An 18,115-nucleotide genomic window follows, 5' to 3' on the forward strand; every position below is an offset into this window, starting at 1 on the left:
AGGTAGAATCCCATTTTCTCAGTTATCATTCCGTAAGTCAATTCCTAAACATATAAGATTTTTCACAATAAAGAATAGTATGAATATTCTGAGAAAATCAGCTAAGAGAACTCTAAGATATCATATAAATGTAAATAAGATATTCAAATTAAAACAACCATTCGGTTATTCAAATTGCTGTTCTCTGTTCACTGCCATACTTCAATGGACATAAAGCTATAATTACCTTAGATTTGACTTTATCAATGGAGAAAATGAGAAGGAACTTCTTTATAGTGAAATGAGCTGAGAAAACAAATTCTTCTAACTTGACGGCTGTTCTTAAAATTGTATTTACTGGTTATACTGACCCAAGCAGAATAGTATACGGGTACATATTCATATTTTTAAAAATACCTCAAGTATCACCAGTACATTTTAAAAAATTAAAGTCAAACTTTATTAAAGATTTCAAGTTACAGTTATTTCAAATTTCTAGAATGAAATAGGACCATTTTGAAACTGGAGAAACAGCACAAACTGAACACTGACATCCTTTCTAACTCCAGTTTTTATAAAGGAAACAATTCCTCTGTAAACCATGTCCCCATTACACAAGCTGCAATATTATCTACCTGTTCACTCTGGGATCAGCGAGTTCATAAAGCAATAAAAAAAATCTGCTATTTAAGTTCATTAAAAATGGGATTCTATCATTAAACTTTAAGGTTCAGAAAAAGCAATGTTTGAATGAATTATGACTATAAAATATCTGCAAAATGTCAACTGAAAACAACCAAAATCAAAGGGAAGAGTAAGTATATTAATTGGTTAAGGATTTCCAGTAGTCAAAAAGCTTAAGAGCTATGAACAGCAGGTAACAGCATATGTTTATAGGCCAAAACCACCATAATACTAAGTTTTCAAATAGTAAGCTTTTAATATCTCTAAAAATGAAGTCAAATGTAATTTCATTAATAGAACTCAAGACCTTCCTGTAATTAGAATCTAGTCGACCCTCACTGTCAAAATAAGATTCCTCAAAATTAACAGTAACTAGCCTGAGGTATTTTTAAATGTGGCTCTACACTCCCACCCCCAATGGTCTGCTTTAGCCCCATAGTTCCTACTGTATTTTTTGAAACATGTGGGAAAAAAACTTGGACCTTGAGATAGTATGTCCACCCAATCTACTGTCATTAAAATAGGAGCCACACAAAGATCCAGAAGAAGGCTGTCTGCCTTGATTCACAACAGAGGTCCTTCCCCATGTTCACCATCGAAGCTCAGTACGAGTAAGATACTGAATCATCACACTTGTTGTACAAATATTCAATTTTTCAACTTTTAATCAGACTGAAACATTTGATATTTCATATGCCTTAACATATAGGTGAGGTAGTTAAGTAAACAGTACTACCCATTTTAATACATAGTAAACAAAAGCCTAAGAAGTAGAGAAATCAAAGAAGCTTGGGGTCGTCTCTAATTCTAAACTGGAGAAAATAAATTTAACTTCTTAATTTTGTTCCTTTAAAAAAGCATTACATCATTTAAAATTTCATTATTTTCTTAATACTTGCTTATTGGCAGATGGAGTACCTTTTCTGAAGTTGGCACCCTTTTCTTCAATATGATTACCTGGGCACAACACTTAATACAAGCCAAGCTTCTGCTTATAACCTAAATTAGTATAAAATTAAGACATTATCTTGGAAAACTAGAATTGTATTTGACATTTTTATTTTAGGCTGCAAAAACAAAAACAAGCAAGCAAACAACAAAAAACTTGGAATAGGCTCATCAAATGATGTAAATTCATTCTTTCCAGGGAAGCAGAAGGTAGACCCTACCACAAAGAAAAGATGTTTAGTTAATGGAGTTTACAATTAAGAGTACAATTAAATATCAGGCTAATTTGAAAATTATAGATTATAGGTTTTGTTGACCTCTGTATGGGCAACCAATAACCATTCTGAGTTAAAGGCTTTTTAAAAAGGTATATGTTACCTATTTTTTTTAAATCCATTAACAATCAGTTATCAGTTGTGGTCATACTGGAAATTCTTAACCACAAGACTGGTCTTTTTTTTTTTTTTCTTAAAGATGAATTGTTTTACTATAAGTCACCGCATTTCTGCAACAAAGTAATAAAAGGCACAGCTAATGCAAGCAGACAAATTCATTCAACTACCAGCTGAAAAATACTTTGGTTCCTCAGGAAAAACATAATGAATAAAACAAAAATGTGCTAAACAGCTGCACTTCAAAACTGTATCCCAATAGCTACACTTTGAAAATATTCCATAACCAAATTATATAGCAATGAATGAACATGCAACAAAGAATCTGAGCATTCAACAAATCTCACAAGAAAACTATAGTTAAAATTCTAGCTAGAACAAATTATCTTTGAAATATCAACTCCCTTTCTTAAAAAAAAAAAAAAAGGTACTGAGTCTACCAAGAAAATACAAAATCATAAGGCTGTAAGGAAATGACAGTTGCATTAGGCTATTACAGTGCAGGTTATCCTCAAGGCCACAGACAGCCTGCTTCACTGCTGCTTGCATTCTGCTGGGTTTTGATCCTTCTGTTAAAGGAAAACAACAAGTCAATCCATCTTCTTCTACCTGCTGTAGCGAATTACTCAGCAGCACCTTAGTCAATTATCACAGTAATTCATTGCTTTGTCCAAATTTTTGTGGCATTAAAGAAATACAAGACATTGAAGGCAAACTGTCTAGTCAATTAGCAAGCCACTGAAATGCTTAACATAAAATTTAAATTTTACATTGTACAGTTAACTCTTTCAAACAGAGACTAACAGAACTGTAAATACTTCAAAACATTTGTGGAAAAGTGACCTAAAAGAGATTTATTTTGAACCAGAAATCATTCATGCACCCTTCTTTCATACTAAGTATTTTCCACAAACTTTCTGAAGACCCCTCCAAACTCATGGGTCTCAAACTTTTTTTGTAGCAAACAAAGTAAACAACCTTTAATTCATTTTTTCCGAAGCTTTTGGAGTACTCTCATACTTCCTCATTAGGTTAAAGTATCTTCTGGATATTTTAAAGCACTTAACAAATGAATTAATTAAAAAGAACAAATTCTATTATTTTACTATGTACCATGTTGGAAGTAAAGGCTTTTACTAACCCCAATACAACAAATCCTCAGGAAGCACTCCTGCATTCAAATACTTTAAAACCTATCTGAGTTTACAAGCCTTCTTTTGACTAGAACAAATTCAGCACCAATGCTTTTAATTCTCACAAACTAAACAAACAAAACAAAAAAACCTCAAAGTATCCTAATAGAGAAAGTTTACACTTGACCTGAATTGGGAAAGCCAGAAACTAAAAATGTTTCCTAGTAAAGCTGAACTGCTGTGTAGCATTTAGTTTTTCTCCCTTTAGCTTCGCTCACACTGAAGAGAAAGTAGCATGAATTTTGCTCACCTTTGGGTCATAGTCTGGATCATTTTCCTCATCTCCTTCTTCTTCCCCTTCCTATATTAAAGTTCAAAATGCATCCATGAAGTAGGTACAAATGGGAAATACTGGCTCATAATGTAGGGAAAATGTAATATAAATTATTCTATGGGTTAATAGTCTTTCATGATTACAGACATTGTGACAATACAACTTAATCTGAAAAATTTCAACACAACTTGAGACATCCAGACAGCTTTTATTGAAAAGATTACTGCAGCCAACGTTGAAAAAGTTTACTGCAGCTTTTGACTTCTTCAAAGAGCTGATAACCCTGCAGCAGAACAAAATTATTTGAAATAAAAAAAGTTGCTGAGTTTTGTAATTTATTTATTGAAACCTTATACATACATCATTTGGCTGAAGAGTTCTAAAATCAGTTTCCAAAATGTATCCCAAATCACAGAATAATGATTATAGCAAAGGAATACATAAGTCATTCAACTTGCTTCTCACTGTGTTAAACAGAACTATTTGCTCATTTGGTAAACATTACCTCATCTGCTTCTTCACCTTCTTCATCATACTGAAAAGAAAAAACAGTAAAGTGTAAGCGTTAGTAACACCTAATACTGTATATGCTTAAATGTAAAAATACGAAATATTTACCAAACATACATGATGCAGCAATCGCTCAGCTATTATTAGATGGGACAGCCTAAATCAACCTTAATCATTGTTTAATATCTTTAGACAAAAATTGCATGCCATCTAATAAATATTATTTTAAGCATGAAGACGGTTCTAATTCTGCTTTGTGTGGCCAAGGCGGAAAGTCTAATGCATCTATAATGCTGACCAAGCAGGAAACTAGCTCAGAATGATGTTCTCACTTGTACAAAATTAAAATTTAGATAAATGAATATAATGATTCCTAGAAAAACTACTTAAAAGTAAGTTATATAAATGATTATCTGGTACATCCTAAGTCTAATACCTAACCTTTTCCCATATCTGTCATACCCGCAAATGCAATCATCTCATAACAAAACTCAAATTCGCTCACATCATCATCATCATCTTCAATAGCTTCTCCAGTAAAGTATAGCACTGATCTTGGGATTATACGTTCACGCAAAAAGTGACCAATTTCAAAGTCTGCAGCAAGGATAGCCTCAGCATCATCATCCTATTTTTTGAAAAGGACAACAAAAGCACAAAATTTAAGAATAACTTCATGTGATACATTTACACAATTTTAATAAAAACAAATTAGTGTGCCACTATATGGGCTAAGAGGATCTGGGAAATACGTCAAAAGTTTATCTGCTTATTTTTTCTGGTTTAAACAAATAAGTAATTTTGCTACAACTAATTCTCTGAAAATATTACTGAAAATGCTAAAAGGAATAGTACTAAAAAATCAGGCTTCTGCAAATAACAAAGTATATGACACATACAAAACACAGGATACCATAAAAAATCACTTCACATTTCCTAAAAGTAACTAAGCAGTTCTACAGTCCTACTTGACAACAATTAAGTCAAATTTTATTTAATGGCCAAGCAATTCACAGAAATGCTTGTGACATTAATTAGTACATGTTTTTGAATATTTACTGAGTCATCGACATATACATTAAAACAAAAAGGGAGGGTATCCATACTTTCAAGAAAGAAATTCTAACTGTAGATGGAGATTTTCTATCCAAAACTGAGACTGTTTTTCCATCAGTTACTATCTTTCCAGACAGAAAAGTAACTGTCTTTTACAAATCTGCTCTCAGCCTTAGAAAGTGCCAATTCAAAAGTATTCAAATTTACTAAATTTCCAATTCCAATACATAATCTCAAACTAAGTTAAAGCCTGACCAACAGAGAAGCAACTGTAAATATAAAACATACCCAGCCTCCTCTGCTTATAGATACTTTATGGAGGCTGTTCCTCATGTATGGCAGGCATAGTTCTTGGTCATGATATAAAATCATATTTCTTACCACACATACCAAAACATGGTTAAAGAAATTTATAACTGGCATTGTGGTGCAGCAGGTAAAGCTGCTACCTTTGATGCAGGCACCCCATATGGGTGCCTGCTTTCAGTCCCAGCTGTCCCACTTCTGGAACACCTAACAAACTGGAAGACGGCATAAGTGCTGGGGCCTACACCCATGAGAGAAACACAGAACACACTCCTGACTGTGACTTCCATCTAGCTTAGCCTAGCCCCAGCCACTGTGGCCTTTTGGGGAGAGTAAACCAGCAGGTAAGAGTTCTAACTCTCGTTCAAATAAATCGTTTTAAAAAAAGAACAAGTAATATCAAAAAACTAAACCCCTCATAAAAATATTTTCAAGTCTCCAAAGAAAATCTTGAGCAGTTCATGTCATTGTTTTTCCATGGAGACACTACCATCACTTTGGATCAGTCTTTCAGAGTTTTACAGGTTGACTCCATGAGGTGTCAGAATCACAATGCTAGCAGAAACTTCTCACTCTCCACCTGGATTTACTTTCCAATACAGTCAACAATTCAACAAAGAACAAATCAACTTACCAGATCTCCACTCTCAGGAACTGTAAAATTAAGAAAAATTCAAATGAGTAAGAGATTCAACAAGGCTTAGTATTAATGATAAACAAATATCAATACCCAAACAAAACCACCATTTACCTTCAGGAGGGGCAAAAAAATTAAAAAAAGAGTCATTGGAAACTGTTTTAGTCACAGTACGAACTGTTCCACGTCCCTTGTGTTTCTGTTTCTTCTTGATGGTCTTCAAAGTAACATTTTTTCCTTTTTTCCAATCTATCTGACACCTGTGAAAATAAAGAGGGGGAAATAATCAGAAGTAGCATTTTCAATCCCTAATTTTGTAGAAGTAAATGTAGAATTTTAATTTCAAGTTTTAGAAATGAAAACTGATTCAGATGTTTTCTGTAACTACATGCAGAAAAAACTTTATTTCTAAACAGAAGTTTAGAATGTATTTACAATCAACAAAAACACTTAATAAATTTAACAGTATATTCCTTTGTGACAACGTATCATAATCTCAGCACAAGGAAAACTACTTAAAATGGAAACCCCATGTCTCATACAGTAAATTCAAAACATTTTTTGGAAAAAATTAGAAAACTTATTTTGAGACAAAAGGACAGCTAAAATCAATGCAGTTTTTTCCATAAAACATTTTTGATAGGCTTTTAATATATTTAGGCTCACACATTGGAACTGTCAATTACAAACCACAGGCCCAACAAAAACAGATATAACATTCCTAATACATTAATACAGTCAACTCACCCTGTACAACCCATAATTTCTGGTCCATCAAAAGAAAAAGGATCAGAATCGTCTGGTTCTGACCTCATCCGATATGTCTTCGTTAGCACTTCATTTGTGAAATATTCATTCGGTTCAAAGTGAAATTCTAAGACAAAACTCTTTAAGAAAAAAAACACAAAAAAGGATTAAAAAATTCTCCTAATATGTTTTAATCCATTAGCAAGCAAGGCCTTTTCTTTTCTTTCTAAGTGTTTAGAAGGACATAAAAAATTCTAAACAATCACTACTCAAAATGCAATTTTAAGCATAGGAACCAAGACAAATCCCAAATTTTGTTTGACAAAATAAAGCACAATTAAATGAGATTAAAAAGGTATAGTTTCAATTCACAACTGTTAATATGTTTACATATCCTTCCAAAAAAGGATTTTTTTTTTTAAAGTAGCAGAGCTGGGCCTAACCTTGAAAGATACACAGCCAATACTTCTGTACTGGTTTTGCCCTCGATTTTGTATGGCAGTTGATAGTTGATGTTTTCTTCTGCAGGAACACAGGTCCTGTGACATCATGCTTCCATTTACTTTAAAGGCAGAACAAAAGAGTGCTCCCATTTACTGGGTCACTCACGAATGCCCACAGGTCCAGTGCTCATCTAGGGACCCAGACCTCTATCTAGGTGTCCTACGTGCACCTGAGCTGCTGCAACAAACACACACCACCCGTTTCTGTTTTCCCTAATTCCAAGGCATATGCTATTAAATAAACAATATTTACTTATTCATGCATATGAATCCTTAATTATCTAAATTTCAACATCAGCAGTTCCTTCTCACCTTCATCCTAAGGCTTCAATGTCATTTATTTTTTAAAAAAGCATTTATCTATGCCTTTTATGTGCATATATACACATACATACAGAAAATATAATATTACAAAATATGAATATTTCCAAAATTCCTTTACCATAGGCTGGCCAGCATCAGAGAACTTCACTTTAATATCTTTCAAGTGCTTCAAAATAGGTTCATCATGTTCCTTTAGAAAAAAAAAAAAAACAGCAAGAATAAAACTGAATACTGAAAGCGGCATTTTAGAGTTAGCGTTCTATTACTACATAATCAGTCAGCAGCAGACTGGGATAGAATGTATTACAAAATTTTATGTAGCAATAACAAGCCTCCAAACTACAGAATACGGCTTATACTAAAGCTACTTTATAATGTGCTTCTATTGCTATTGGTAGAAGAAAAAGTCATAAAAGAGTTTCATCATCATTATAATACAAAATCAAATCTTAAAAAAGACTGGCTCCCTTTAAAAATGTTTTGATTATAACTGCTGCCTTTTCCATATCTGCATTCCTCTCCTTCTGCTAGATCCTTTGATAAACTAGAAATGCAGTAATAGGCAACCAATGTTATGATAGTATTTCTTTTTTCTTAATGTAACTTCAACAATCCTAAGACAGGGTTAGTAAGTACTACAGCGCAGATGGTGGTGGTTCCGGAAATGTGTGGAAAATATATTTTCCAAAGGTGACATCTGTAGTGTTTCTCTGTCATTGAGGTAAACATTTATAGTACTATTTAGAGCAAATTTCCCCTGGAACATTGTTTCAAATGGAAACAATCAGAATTAAAACCAAGCAATCTTTCCCTATCTTATGTTTATACAAAGTATGCAATGACAAGGCAGCACAGTGCTAAGAGTCAATGTGTAACTAGCAACAGGTCTATTCCATTACCTAACTTGTGAACATGAATTATCTTTGTTCAATCACAATAATCAAAGTTATGATTTTCTTTCTACAGAGAACAGTGGTTTCAAAGTAAAGTATCCATCCTATCAGGGTCAAGAGTGAAACGCACTATGTCTTTCAACTCTTAAAGGTTTCTCCTTGAGGTAAACTGGTATTTTCAGAATAAAATTACCTGCACCATATCACTGAGCAGGTCAACATTCTTAAAAACAGTCAACCAAAATTCAGGAATTCCTTTGGGATCTTCTTTCTCTTCATCCTTTTTCTCATCTTCAATCTTGGCTTTTTCTTTCATCTCCTCCTTCATAATTGACAGCACATATTATCTGTATTAGATCTCTCAAACGTATTTACTTAATTCACAAGCATTGCAAAAACACACAGGAACAAAAAAACACTCTCAAATACAACTTTCAGGCCATCAATTCTTCACACCAATCTTAATTCCATCAAAACCACTGCTACTATATCCTTCAAAACAAAACAAAACCAGCCACTGGACATAAACCCTTGGAAAAACCCATTACAGACCAAAAAAGAATCACAATAAATAAATAAAAACAAAATAACTTTGTTCAACATCCCACCCATGGTGATCCTAATCCAATTATTACATCCTCTTCTTTAACAACCAACATTAAAATATCAATGAACAGAAGCAGGGTCAGGTAATACAGCCCCAGATTTTACAACACCTCAGACTAGTTTTTGCCAGTCAGTCAGTTAAAAACTTTCTAAACCTGAAAAATCCTTCGCTTATCATCATGAAACTCAAAGGAGAAATTCATGATTCCATAAACTTGAACTACTATAAATTTAAAGGAGAAACCACTCTGAGGAATAGTCATCTAGGATAGTAGTTAGAACGACCAGAACCCTAACACTCAACTCATTGAGCCCTGCTGAGGATATTCAATAACATGGAGAGCAGAAGAAATTGGATAGCTCTCCTAGTCAAGTGAGTTTCTGGGCAAACTAAGAGTCTAAAATGGCATATGTCATCCAAAGGACCTTGGAAGGATTTCCTCAACCTTGGAGCAACAAAATCAACAGCATTTCAGAACTACTGAAACCACTTGGGCCCAGCAATAGCGTAGTGGTTAAAGTCCTCGCCTTGCACACCCGGGATCCCATATGGGCGCCGGTTCTAATCCCGGCGGTCCAGCTCCCTACTTGTGGCCTAGGAAAGCATTGGAGGACGTCCAAAAGCCTTGGGACCCTGCACCCATGTGGGAGACCCGGAAAAGCTCCTGGCTCCTGGCTTCAGATAGGCTCAGCTCCAGCTGTTGCGCTCACTTGGGGAGTGAACCATCGGACGGAAGATCTTCCTTTCTGTCTCTCCTCCTCTCTGTGTATCTGCCTTTCAATAAAAATAAATCTAAAAACAAAACAACAACAACAACAAAAACCCACTTAAGCAGTACCCTCAGAACATGCCCAACATCAGGGACCCTGGGATGACATTGGGTGGTCTTCCCACATTCCTAGGTACTGATTCAGCTGCAATGCTGGAAGTTGTTCCTTTCCCGTTCTTCCTCACTTTCCCAAGATTCAGGAAGAATAAAGGAGACTGGAGGCAGTTGTTATCACTTTCCTCCATTCCTCGACCCTCCCCTCCCCACCCTGATAGCTAGTCCACATGCGCATGTCCCACATCAAAGGGCCTGGATTTGTTTGATCCCATGTTCTGGCTCCTAATTCTAGCTTCAAGGACTTGGGTTCCAATCCCCCCACATAGATCATGTATGTCCCTGATTCTGGCCTGTGCCAGCACTTTACAACAGATGTAAACTCTAACTTCAAATAAATTCAATAAAAACATGGAAGGCACAGGTGGCATCAGGTTGAACAGTAACAGTAACCTCTACACTATCTTAGAAAAAAAGAACACATCTCCTGCTTTAAAAACATCATTGATTGTATAATACTGTAACTCTTTACCAAATGTCAGAACTCCTGAAATCTTTTTTGAATCACCTAAGTCTACGGCCATACCACCCTGAACGCACCCGATCTCGTTTGAATCACCTAACAAACACACTGAAGTAGTATGTACTAACCGAAATTTCATCTTCCTCATCAGGTTTCCATTCACATTCTTCTTCCGTAGGTTCATAAATCGCATTAATAATCTCAAATCGCTAAAACGATTAAAAAATTTGCATAAAACACTAGCAAACAAACTAAAAACTAGCAATTTCTCACTAAGGACTTTTATAGATTTCATCAACGTACACCACCATCTTCGCTGCTTCTAGTGATGGATTTCCAAGTACCTCTAATAACTGATACAGAGTAAACCACCTGCAAGTTTCTGTTCCCAGAGCTTGTCTTCTAGAATTTTAGATAAATTGAAGTAGAAGAAAACATTACCTTATCAAATAGAGGCTGATAGAGAACAGCATACTTCCTTTCAAGATCATGAACTTCCTCATAGAATTTGGCTTCTATCTGCGCACATTTAACTTGCAGGTTTTTGAGAGCATTCACCCGTCTTTTAACTACCCTAGGCAGACTGAAAGGTTAGAAACTAGTTACACAGCATCAAAGTAAAACACCAGCCATATTTCTTTCATCATACTGAAACTGAAGCATAAAAGGGAATGACAGGTTTTTTATTTGAAAAGAAACTTCAAGAAGATACAGATTCCGATCATAAAACATTTCAAATGTGGAAATTTAACCTGATAAACTGATTAAGAAAATATAAATCATTGTCAATCTTACATCTTTCATTATAATCAAGTTGTGTTATAATTGTCACTGCTAGCTTCACTTGAGAGGCAACTGTTACTTATGAAAATTTGTAAATTTATAAACAAACCATAACCAAGAACAATTACTTGGAATTTTTTCCCTTTTCTTTTAAAATTTATCCTGTCTATACCCATTAAAGGAGAAAAATGATGATAAAACACTGGACATCAGCATATATATTTAATAAGGAACCTGAAATTGCTTTTTGTAAGAATGTAATGTATAATGAAGAGGGAATCTGAATTTTTAAAGCAACAGTTTTACTGAGATACAACTATTTCATCATGCAATACAATATGAGGTACTGGTTTTTGAAAGGCCATACCTGGATTATGAGACCTTTGCAGAATGACTAATCTAGATACTTCTCCATCACCCTCAGTCTCAAAAGATTTCACTCAAAATTTACCTCAGTTCAGCAAAAGACCCAGAATCCAGGCAAAACTAAATTTTCTCCTACTTAACCACTATTTTTGTTGACAAATATTTCAGGCATATAATATATTACAAACAATTCTGAGTCCGACTGAAGGCTGGTAGAAGGTAACCTGCAAGCTGGCCAGCAGAGGAATGGCCCAAAGCATTAGCAAAATAATTTACAGGAAAGCATTTTTAAAACTAATCTTTTTGGGCCCGGTGCAGTGGCCTAGCTGCTAAAGTCCATGACTTGAACACGCCGGGATCCCATATGGGCGCCAGTTCTAATCCCAACAGGTCCACTTCCCATCCAGCTCCCTGCTTGTGGCCTGGGAAAGCAGTTGAGGACGGCCCAAAGCTTTGGGACACTGCACCCGCGTGGGAGACCTGGAGGAGGTTCCTGGTTCCCGGCTTTGGATCCTGGTTCCTGGCACAGCACCGGCGCTGCGCTCACTTGGGGAGTGAATCATCGGACGGAAGATCTTCCTCTCTGTCTCTCCTCCTCTGTGTATATCTGACTTTGTAATAAAAATAAATAAATTAAAACAAACAAACAAACAAAAAAACCAATCTTTTTAAGTTCTTCCTTTGTGACAATCACTGCCTGTCCTCCTTTACCTTCTGCAGAGGCCCACTGCCAGGATTCCTAAAAAATAACATGAAAAGCTGATCAAAGTTAAACTTGTTAAAGTAAGAATAATTGATTAGACAACCAAAGGAAGTTGGTTGCTTACTCTCAAACAGAAACACTGCCTGGAACTGGAAGGAGACTGAATCTAAGGCAACTGTTGCTCCAGATAGTCACTATACTATATACCCCACCTTAGATGACATTGTCACGTCACAGACTGTATTCTGACCTTCACTGCTCCCACAATTCTCATTAACAGAGTACGTCAAAGTGTTCATTGTTTCTGAGACTCAAAGGTCAAAATAACTTGACACTTGAGGGGTACAATTTCTATGAAAGTACTGATTTGTTGTAATCTAAAGTATTGCTTGACTAAGAACATTAAGAATAAACAGGATGGAAAGGAAGAAAAAAAATGAGACTGAAAATGAAAAGCTCTCTCAGAAGGTAGCATGAAAGACAGAAAAGCTGTTAGAAACTGATGACAAAAATACCAAAAGCTGAGTCACGAATGGGGTGGGTGGGTGGATATCTTAAGACATGAGAACGTTAAATTTTCCATAAAATACTATGAAAATCCTTCTCTACCCATGACATGCTGGTGAGATCATGAACTAAAGGCATTCAGTAAAAACAGCAAATAACCTAAAAGGAAAAAAGGAATCAGACTAAAAACAGACTTCAAAAGAAACACTGTAAAGAAAATGAATCATAATTTTTTAAATATTTTAACAAATTTATAATTTTATGAAATTGTTATTCAGGCATAAGCACAAGATAAAAATGTTATCATGATTATCAGGATCCAAGAGGTCTGTCGTAGGTTTAAAAAGAAACACACAGTGGATTCATACAAGGAATGGGTGGTCAAATAACTTCATAAATATCACTGTTGCCTTGAAGAAAAAAAACAGAAGAACAGATAAAGTATATCTTAAAACACAGACATTAGGAAATTTAATAAATATCAATGAGGTGAGTAAAGTTAGAGGATATTGAGTTAATAAAAATAGAATGCATTAACTTCTAAAAAGGATGATAATCTGACTTATAAAAGGAAAAAGAAGCAAAGTACGACAAACTCAAAAAAGGGAAAAAACCATGTGGGTTATGTCCAAAATCAATCTAACTCCAAGAAATCTACAGCTGAACTTACTAATAAAGAAGCAATCATCTTCATTGCAGGAAAATATAAAAAAAGGAAAAATGCATGTCAGCTTAAACAACAACATAAAAAAGCTGAGTAGATCTTATCAGAAAACCAGTATTTATAGCAAAAAGAAAACGGAGGGCGCTGTACAAAACACCTACCCAACCATATAGCTTCAAAAGAATCCACTTCACAACTGATAAAATTACAGGAAGAAAGGTAATTTAGTAAAAACGTTTAACATATCCTTACCAAAAACCTAGACAGGAAGACAAAACACTTTGTTACGAGTTGTTGATTTCAGCATATATTTTTACACCCAAGATTCATTGGGGGGAGGGGAAGAAGGGGCACAAGAGGGGTGGAACTAAAGCCACAAGGCTCAAAAGAAAAAAAAAACAAATCACCTGAATTAAGCATGTAATTAAAACAAATAGGAAAGAGGTATATTAGAAACCTAAGAAATACAAAAATGATATGAAAGCCAGAAGTTAGTAAGAGGAAACATTGACAACCAAAAACAAAACGGAAAAGGAAATCTAAAACAAGAGAAACATCAGTAAGATCGAACACAACTGACAAAACTGCTTAAAATAAAAAAGCTAAGTAGAAAATAGGACACTTAAACCCAAGTAAATTTTTGGCAGTTCTACTCAACCATTGAGGAAACTGATTTCTGTCTTATACAAACTGATAAAGCAAAACCTGGGAAAAGTTACAAGCCACCTCATTCATCACCAAACAGCTAAAACAGACTACAAATTATGTACCAAGTTTTATTTTTAATACTCACATATACATACATGCATGTCACAGGCAAGTCCATCATATTAATTAACAATGTACAGTAACATTGTATTAAGTTTATTCCAGGACTGCAAAGCCTAGTGTATTTCCAAAACATGTATTTAGTATTTACCTAGCAGACCCAAGAAAAAAGTTCAAAAGATCATTTGCACACAGAAAGCGGAATTAAAAAAAAAAAGGCACTAAACTCAATTAAGACATTAAGGCAAAGATGACTATTTTCAATACTAATTCTAATGTTTAATACTAGCATTTCAAGTCCAGACCAGTGTTACAAAGAAAAAAAACTTAATATGAAAGAGCTGAGCTGAAACTGCCATTATTTGCAGTTAAGATTTTCTGTTTGGCAGAGAAAGGGACAAAACCAATTAATAACTGAAATTACCAAGTTCCTAGATATAAGATCAATTTTTAACAATCAACAGCACTCTAAGTCAGAAAGTCAATCAAGTAATGCAATTAAAAAGACCATATGTGCAACACAACTAAAATAGACATGAATTTAACTGACACCCATGTGATCTGAACAAATGCACATATATAGATGACAATATAAGATACAATTTTCATCACTAAATTCAATGTAATTTCTAACAAATTGTGAGGTTAACTAAATAAATTGGTTACTCTAAGAAGTTTAACTGTCAGATGGGATGAAAATCCATTCATCAGCTTTAAGATTATATTGGGAGTCGGGGACATACGTGAAAGGAAGCAGTCTACCCTGCCAGATACTGAGACACATCATGGAGTTACATTACTTGTGATGATGACAAAAGAACAAGACAAAAGAAAGTGAAACAGAAGAGTGCTGTTCAAAGACATACACAAGAGTTTGTAGGAACTAGACATAAAATTAAGTGCTGCAAGGGGGAAGAGCAGATTTAGCTAAAACAAAAACTAGCTCATGAAAAAGCAAAGGTGCAAGAAATGGATGCTTTTCTGCAACAAAATATAAAGGTAGTTTCTAGAGATTAAAGATCTAAATGTCAAGGTAAAACTAATCAATAAGAAATGTAGTGAGAACTAGGAAGGACCTTAGAATTTCAAAAGCACAAGTCACAGGGCAAAATATTTTTCTAACATAAAAATTAAAAATTTATCTTATGTAAGGGCCCTATAATCTCATAGAAATGACACAATGTTTACGAAATCTAAAACTGGCAAGGAAACATTTAAAATACAAAGTTACATTCACTGCCTGTAAAACTGGAAGTCCCACTACTTCACTTATAATCTAGCTTCCCGATAATACCCCTGGGAAAGAGGAAAGATGGTTTGCCTGCTTGGGTCCAAGACAAAGTTCCTGGCTCTGGCCTGGGCCATTTTTCCATCTGTACCTGTTACAACTATTTAGGGAGTGGTAATTCTGCCTTTCAACTGATAAAACAAATCCTACATTAAAGACTCCTGCAAATATGAAAAACAGTAACTCTAATAGAAAATAAAAAAGATAAATAGCAGTATCCTAACAGGCTCACAAGGTTTATGAGGAACTCTAATACTAGAGGGCTCTGAGATGGCTCAATGCCAAACCCTCACCTTGCAAGCACCGCGATCTCATATGGGTGCCAATTCCAGTCCCGGTTACCCTACTTCCCATCCAGCTCCCTGTTTGTAGCCTGGGAAAGCAGTCTAGGACAGCCTAAAGCCTTGGGACCCCACACCCGCATAGGAGGCCATGAAGAAGCTCCTGGTTCCTGGCTTCAGATTGGCTCAGCTCTGGCCACTGTAGCAATGTGGAGAGAGAATCAGTGGGCTGAAGATCTTTCTCTCTGTATCCCTCTTCTTTCTGTAAATTTGCCTTTCCAATCAGAATAATATTTTAAAAAATTCATTAGATATCAGAAAATATAAATGAAACAAAATGAGCCAACATCTCTTACCTTGGTTTAAAAACAAAGGCCAGCATTGTGGTATGGTGAATTAAGTCATTGTTATAACACCAACATTCCATACTTTGCTGCCAGTCGAGTCCCAACTACTCCATTTACAGCCCGTGTCCCCACTAATGTCTGGGAAAGCAGCACATGGTCCTAGGTACCTGGGTCCCTTGCACAGATGGCAGGCACAGAAGGACTTCCTAGCTCCTGGCATCCGCTGCTGTGAACCAGCACAGAGAAGGATGATCTCTCCCTCCCCTCCTTTTCTGTCACTCTTACACACAAGTAAAGAAAGTAATCTTGAAGTGAAAAATGAAAAGTATATACCTAAAAAAAATCCCACAAAGTTGGATGCAATTTTCGGCAGAAACACAAAGGTAAAGCAACATTTATGTGCTAGATACAGAACTGCCAAAAATAATGCCAGAAGTACTTCAACCTTGCATATGCTACTTACTAGTATTCCCAACACAGACAGAATACATATCCCAAAGAAATTTCTAGTTCTTAAAGGACATGTGCAAGTCTGTCCACCTCAATAAAATCTGTGTTGATAGAGACAGGAGTCCATTAAAGAAAAAGATAATAGTTGACATACACCACAGAGATCTTGCCAACATTTAGAAACTAACTAGACACACAAAGATAGCAGTCTGAATGGACTTAAAATCATCTAATATACACAGACTATTGTTACTGATTTACGTCATATCTGTATTTCTAATCCTGTATATTTCTAATAAACCCAAAACTATCACAGCAATGTTTAAGATCTATTTTCTGTGGACTTAAAATAAACTTCAAAAGATCAATTCTAGACAGGTAGCACTGATCAAATATTCAAACTGTCAAGAATCCTCACTATCCTGCATACTAACAGACATTAAGGCTTCCACTATTACATACATTACCCTACGTGGCCTTAAAAACAGACACAACTAGTAATGTTGATTCACAGAAAGATAAATAAGGAAACAGCTACAGAAAAGAACGTGTACCTTTCAATGTATCCTGTTGGTGTTTCTACCAGACCATCAAGTCTTTCTTGAAGGGCTGCAAGAATCTGAGGATTTTGCATCATCTGAACAGTCAGTTGACGCGCTTTAAAAAAAAAGGGGGGTATCGAAAGAAGGATTTTATGAAAATATATTATGCTTCATAAATAGGACAATCCAATCATGAAATTTTTGTGACTCACCCAAAAACTGGTGAGCAGAGATGAACAAAGCAAGCTAAAGAAAAATACACTCTTAGAAAACCCAATGACCAGGACATGTTGAGATTCTAATGATTTCTAATGCATCATATTTCTCAAGGCATTGCTACTACTGGCAGTATCCTCTCTCTTCCTAGTTCCTTCATGTCTCACCCACCTTGCAGTTTGGGAAGCTCAAAGCTTCATCCAGATGCCTAGCTGTAACTCTTGAAATTACTTAGATGGCAAGCAACACAGAACTGCAAAGATAGTGACTATTTTAAGCCTGGGAGAAAGATGAAATAAGTGATCAGAATGCTTATATTCATTACCTGTTCAATATGCTTGTGTATACATGGACAAAGTTAATACTTGAGACAAAGGTTATAACTGAAGCCAAATAAGATTTGGCTACTAATAGCTTTGAAAACTTATAGTCAATCCACTTAAAAACCAGATTTATCCAAAACTAATTATGCTATCTTTCCCTTCTTCACCAATTCAGATATTATAATTGCCATTAATCTTCCCAACTGGATTCTTGGAAGTCAATTTATTTCTGATATTAAATCAAATAGTGGATGATACACAGCTGTGATAATCAACATGCATTTAGAAACACAGATATTGATCACAGAAGACACAGTCCTGTACCTGGTAAGAAAACGCTGTGCGATGAAAGATGTAAGTTCAGAAGTTTTTCTGTAATTGACCCCCATGTGGCTTCAAAATAACTCAAGTCACCTAGAACTCAGTGTTCTCACCCTAGGTATCCAGGGTAAAACCCTGAAATAACACAACTCTTCAC

The 18,115-nt window shown here is 35.3% G+C and overlaps 1 protein-coding gene across 2 annotated transcripts in view; it reads right to left on the reverse strand.

The window, feature by feature from the left end:
* Positions 1-1,310: 1,310 nt before the first annotated feature.
* The window catches only part of NAP1L1 (nucleosome assembly protein 1 like 1), a 35,221-nt gene continuing 18,416 nt past the window's right edge, over positions 1,311-18,115 (reverse strand). The window contains exons 4-16 of one of the 2 annotated variants that reach the window (XM_004583049.3): positions 17,111-17,213; positions 10,841-10,982; positions 10,528-10,608; positions 8,640-8,768; positions 7,672-7,743; positions 6,727-6,866; positions 6,094-6,239; positions 5,977-5,996; positions 4,486-4,608; positions 3,976-4,005; positions 3,447-3,497; positions 2,501-2,572; positions 1,311-1,828 (exon numbers count right to left, since the gene is read on the reverse strand). In XM_004583049.3, the coding sequence (XP_004583106.1) occupies positions 2,537-2,572; positions 3,447-3,497; positions 3,976-4,005; positions 4,486-4,608; positions 5,977-5,996; positions 6,094-6,239; positions 6,727-6,866; positions 7,672-7,743; positions 8,640-8,768; positions 10,528-10,608; positions 10,841-10,982; positions 17,111-17,213 (1,073 nt within the window). In that variant the 3' untranslated portion in view covers positions 1,311-1,828; positions 2,501-2,536. Of the gene's footprint in view, positions 1,829-2,500; positions 2,573-3,446; positions 3,498-3,658; positions 3,754-3,975; positions 4,006-4,485; positions 4,609-5,976; positions 5,997-6,093; positions 6,240-6,726; positions 6,867-7,671; positions 7,744-8,639; positions 8,769-10,527; positions 10,609-10,840; positions 10,983-17,110; positions 17,214-18,115 lie in introns of those variants that run through there. The other variant, XM_004583050.4, reaches the window with a different exon arrangement.

The sequence above is a fragment of the Ochotona princeps genome, chromosome 15 (assembly GCF_030435755.1).
Source record: "Ochotona princeps isolate mOchPri1 chromosome 15, mOchPri1.hap1, whole genome shotgun sequence".
NCBI classification, from domain to species: Eukaryota; Metazoa; Chordata; class Mammalia; order Lagomorpha; family Ochotonidae; genus Ochotona; species Ochotona princeps.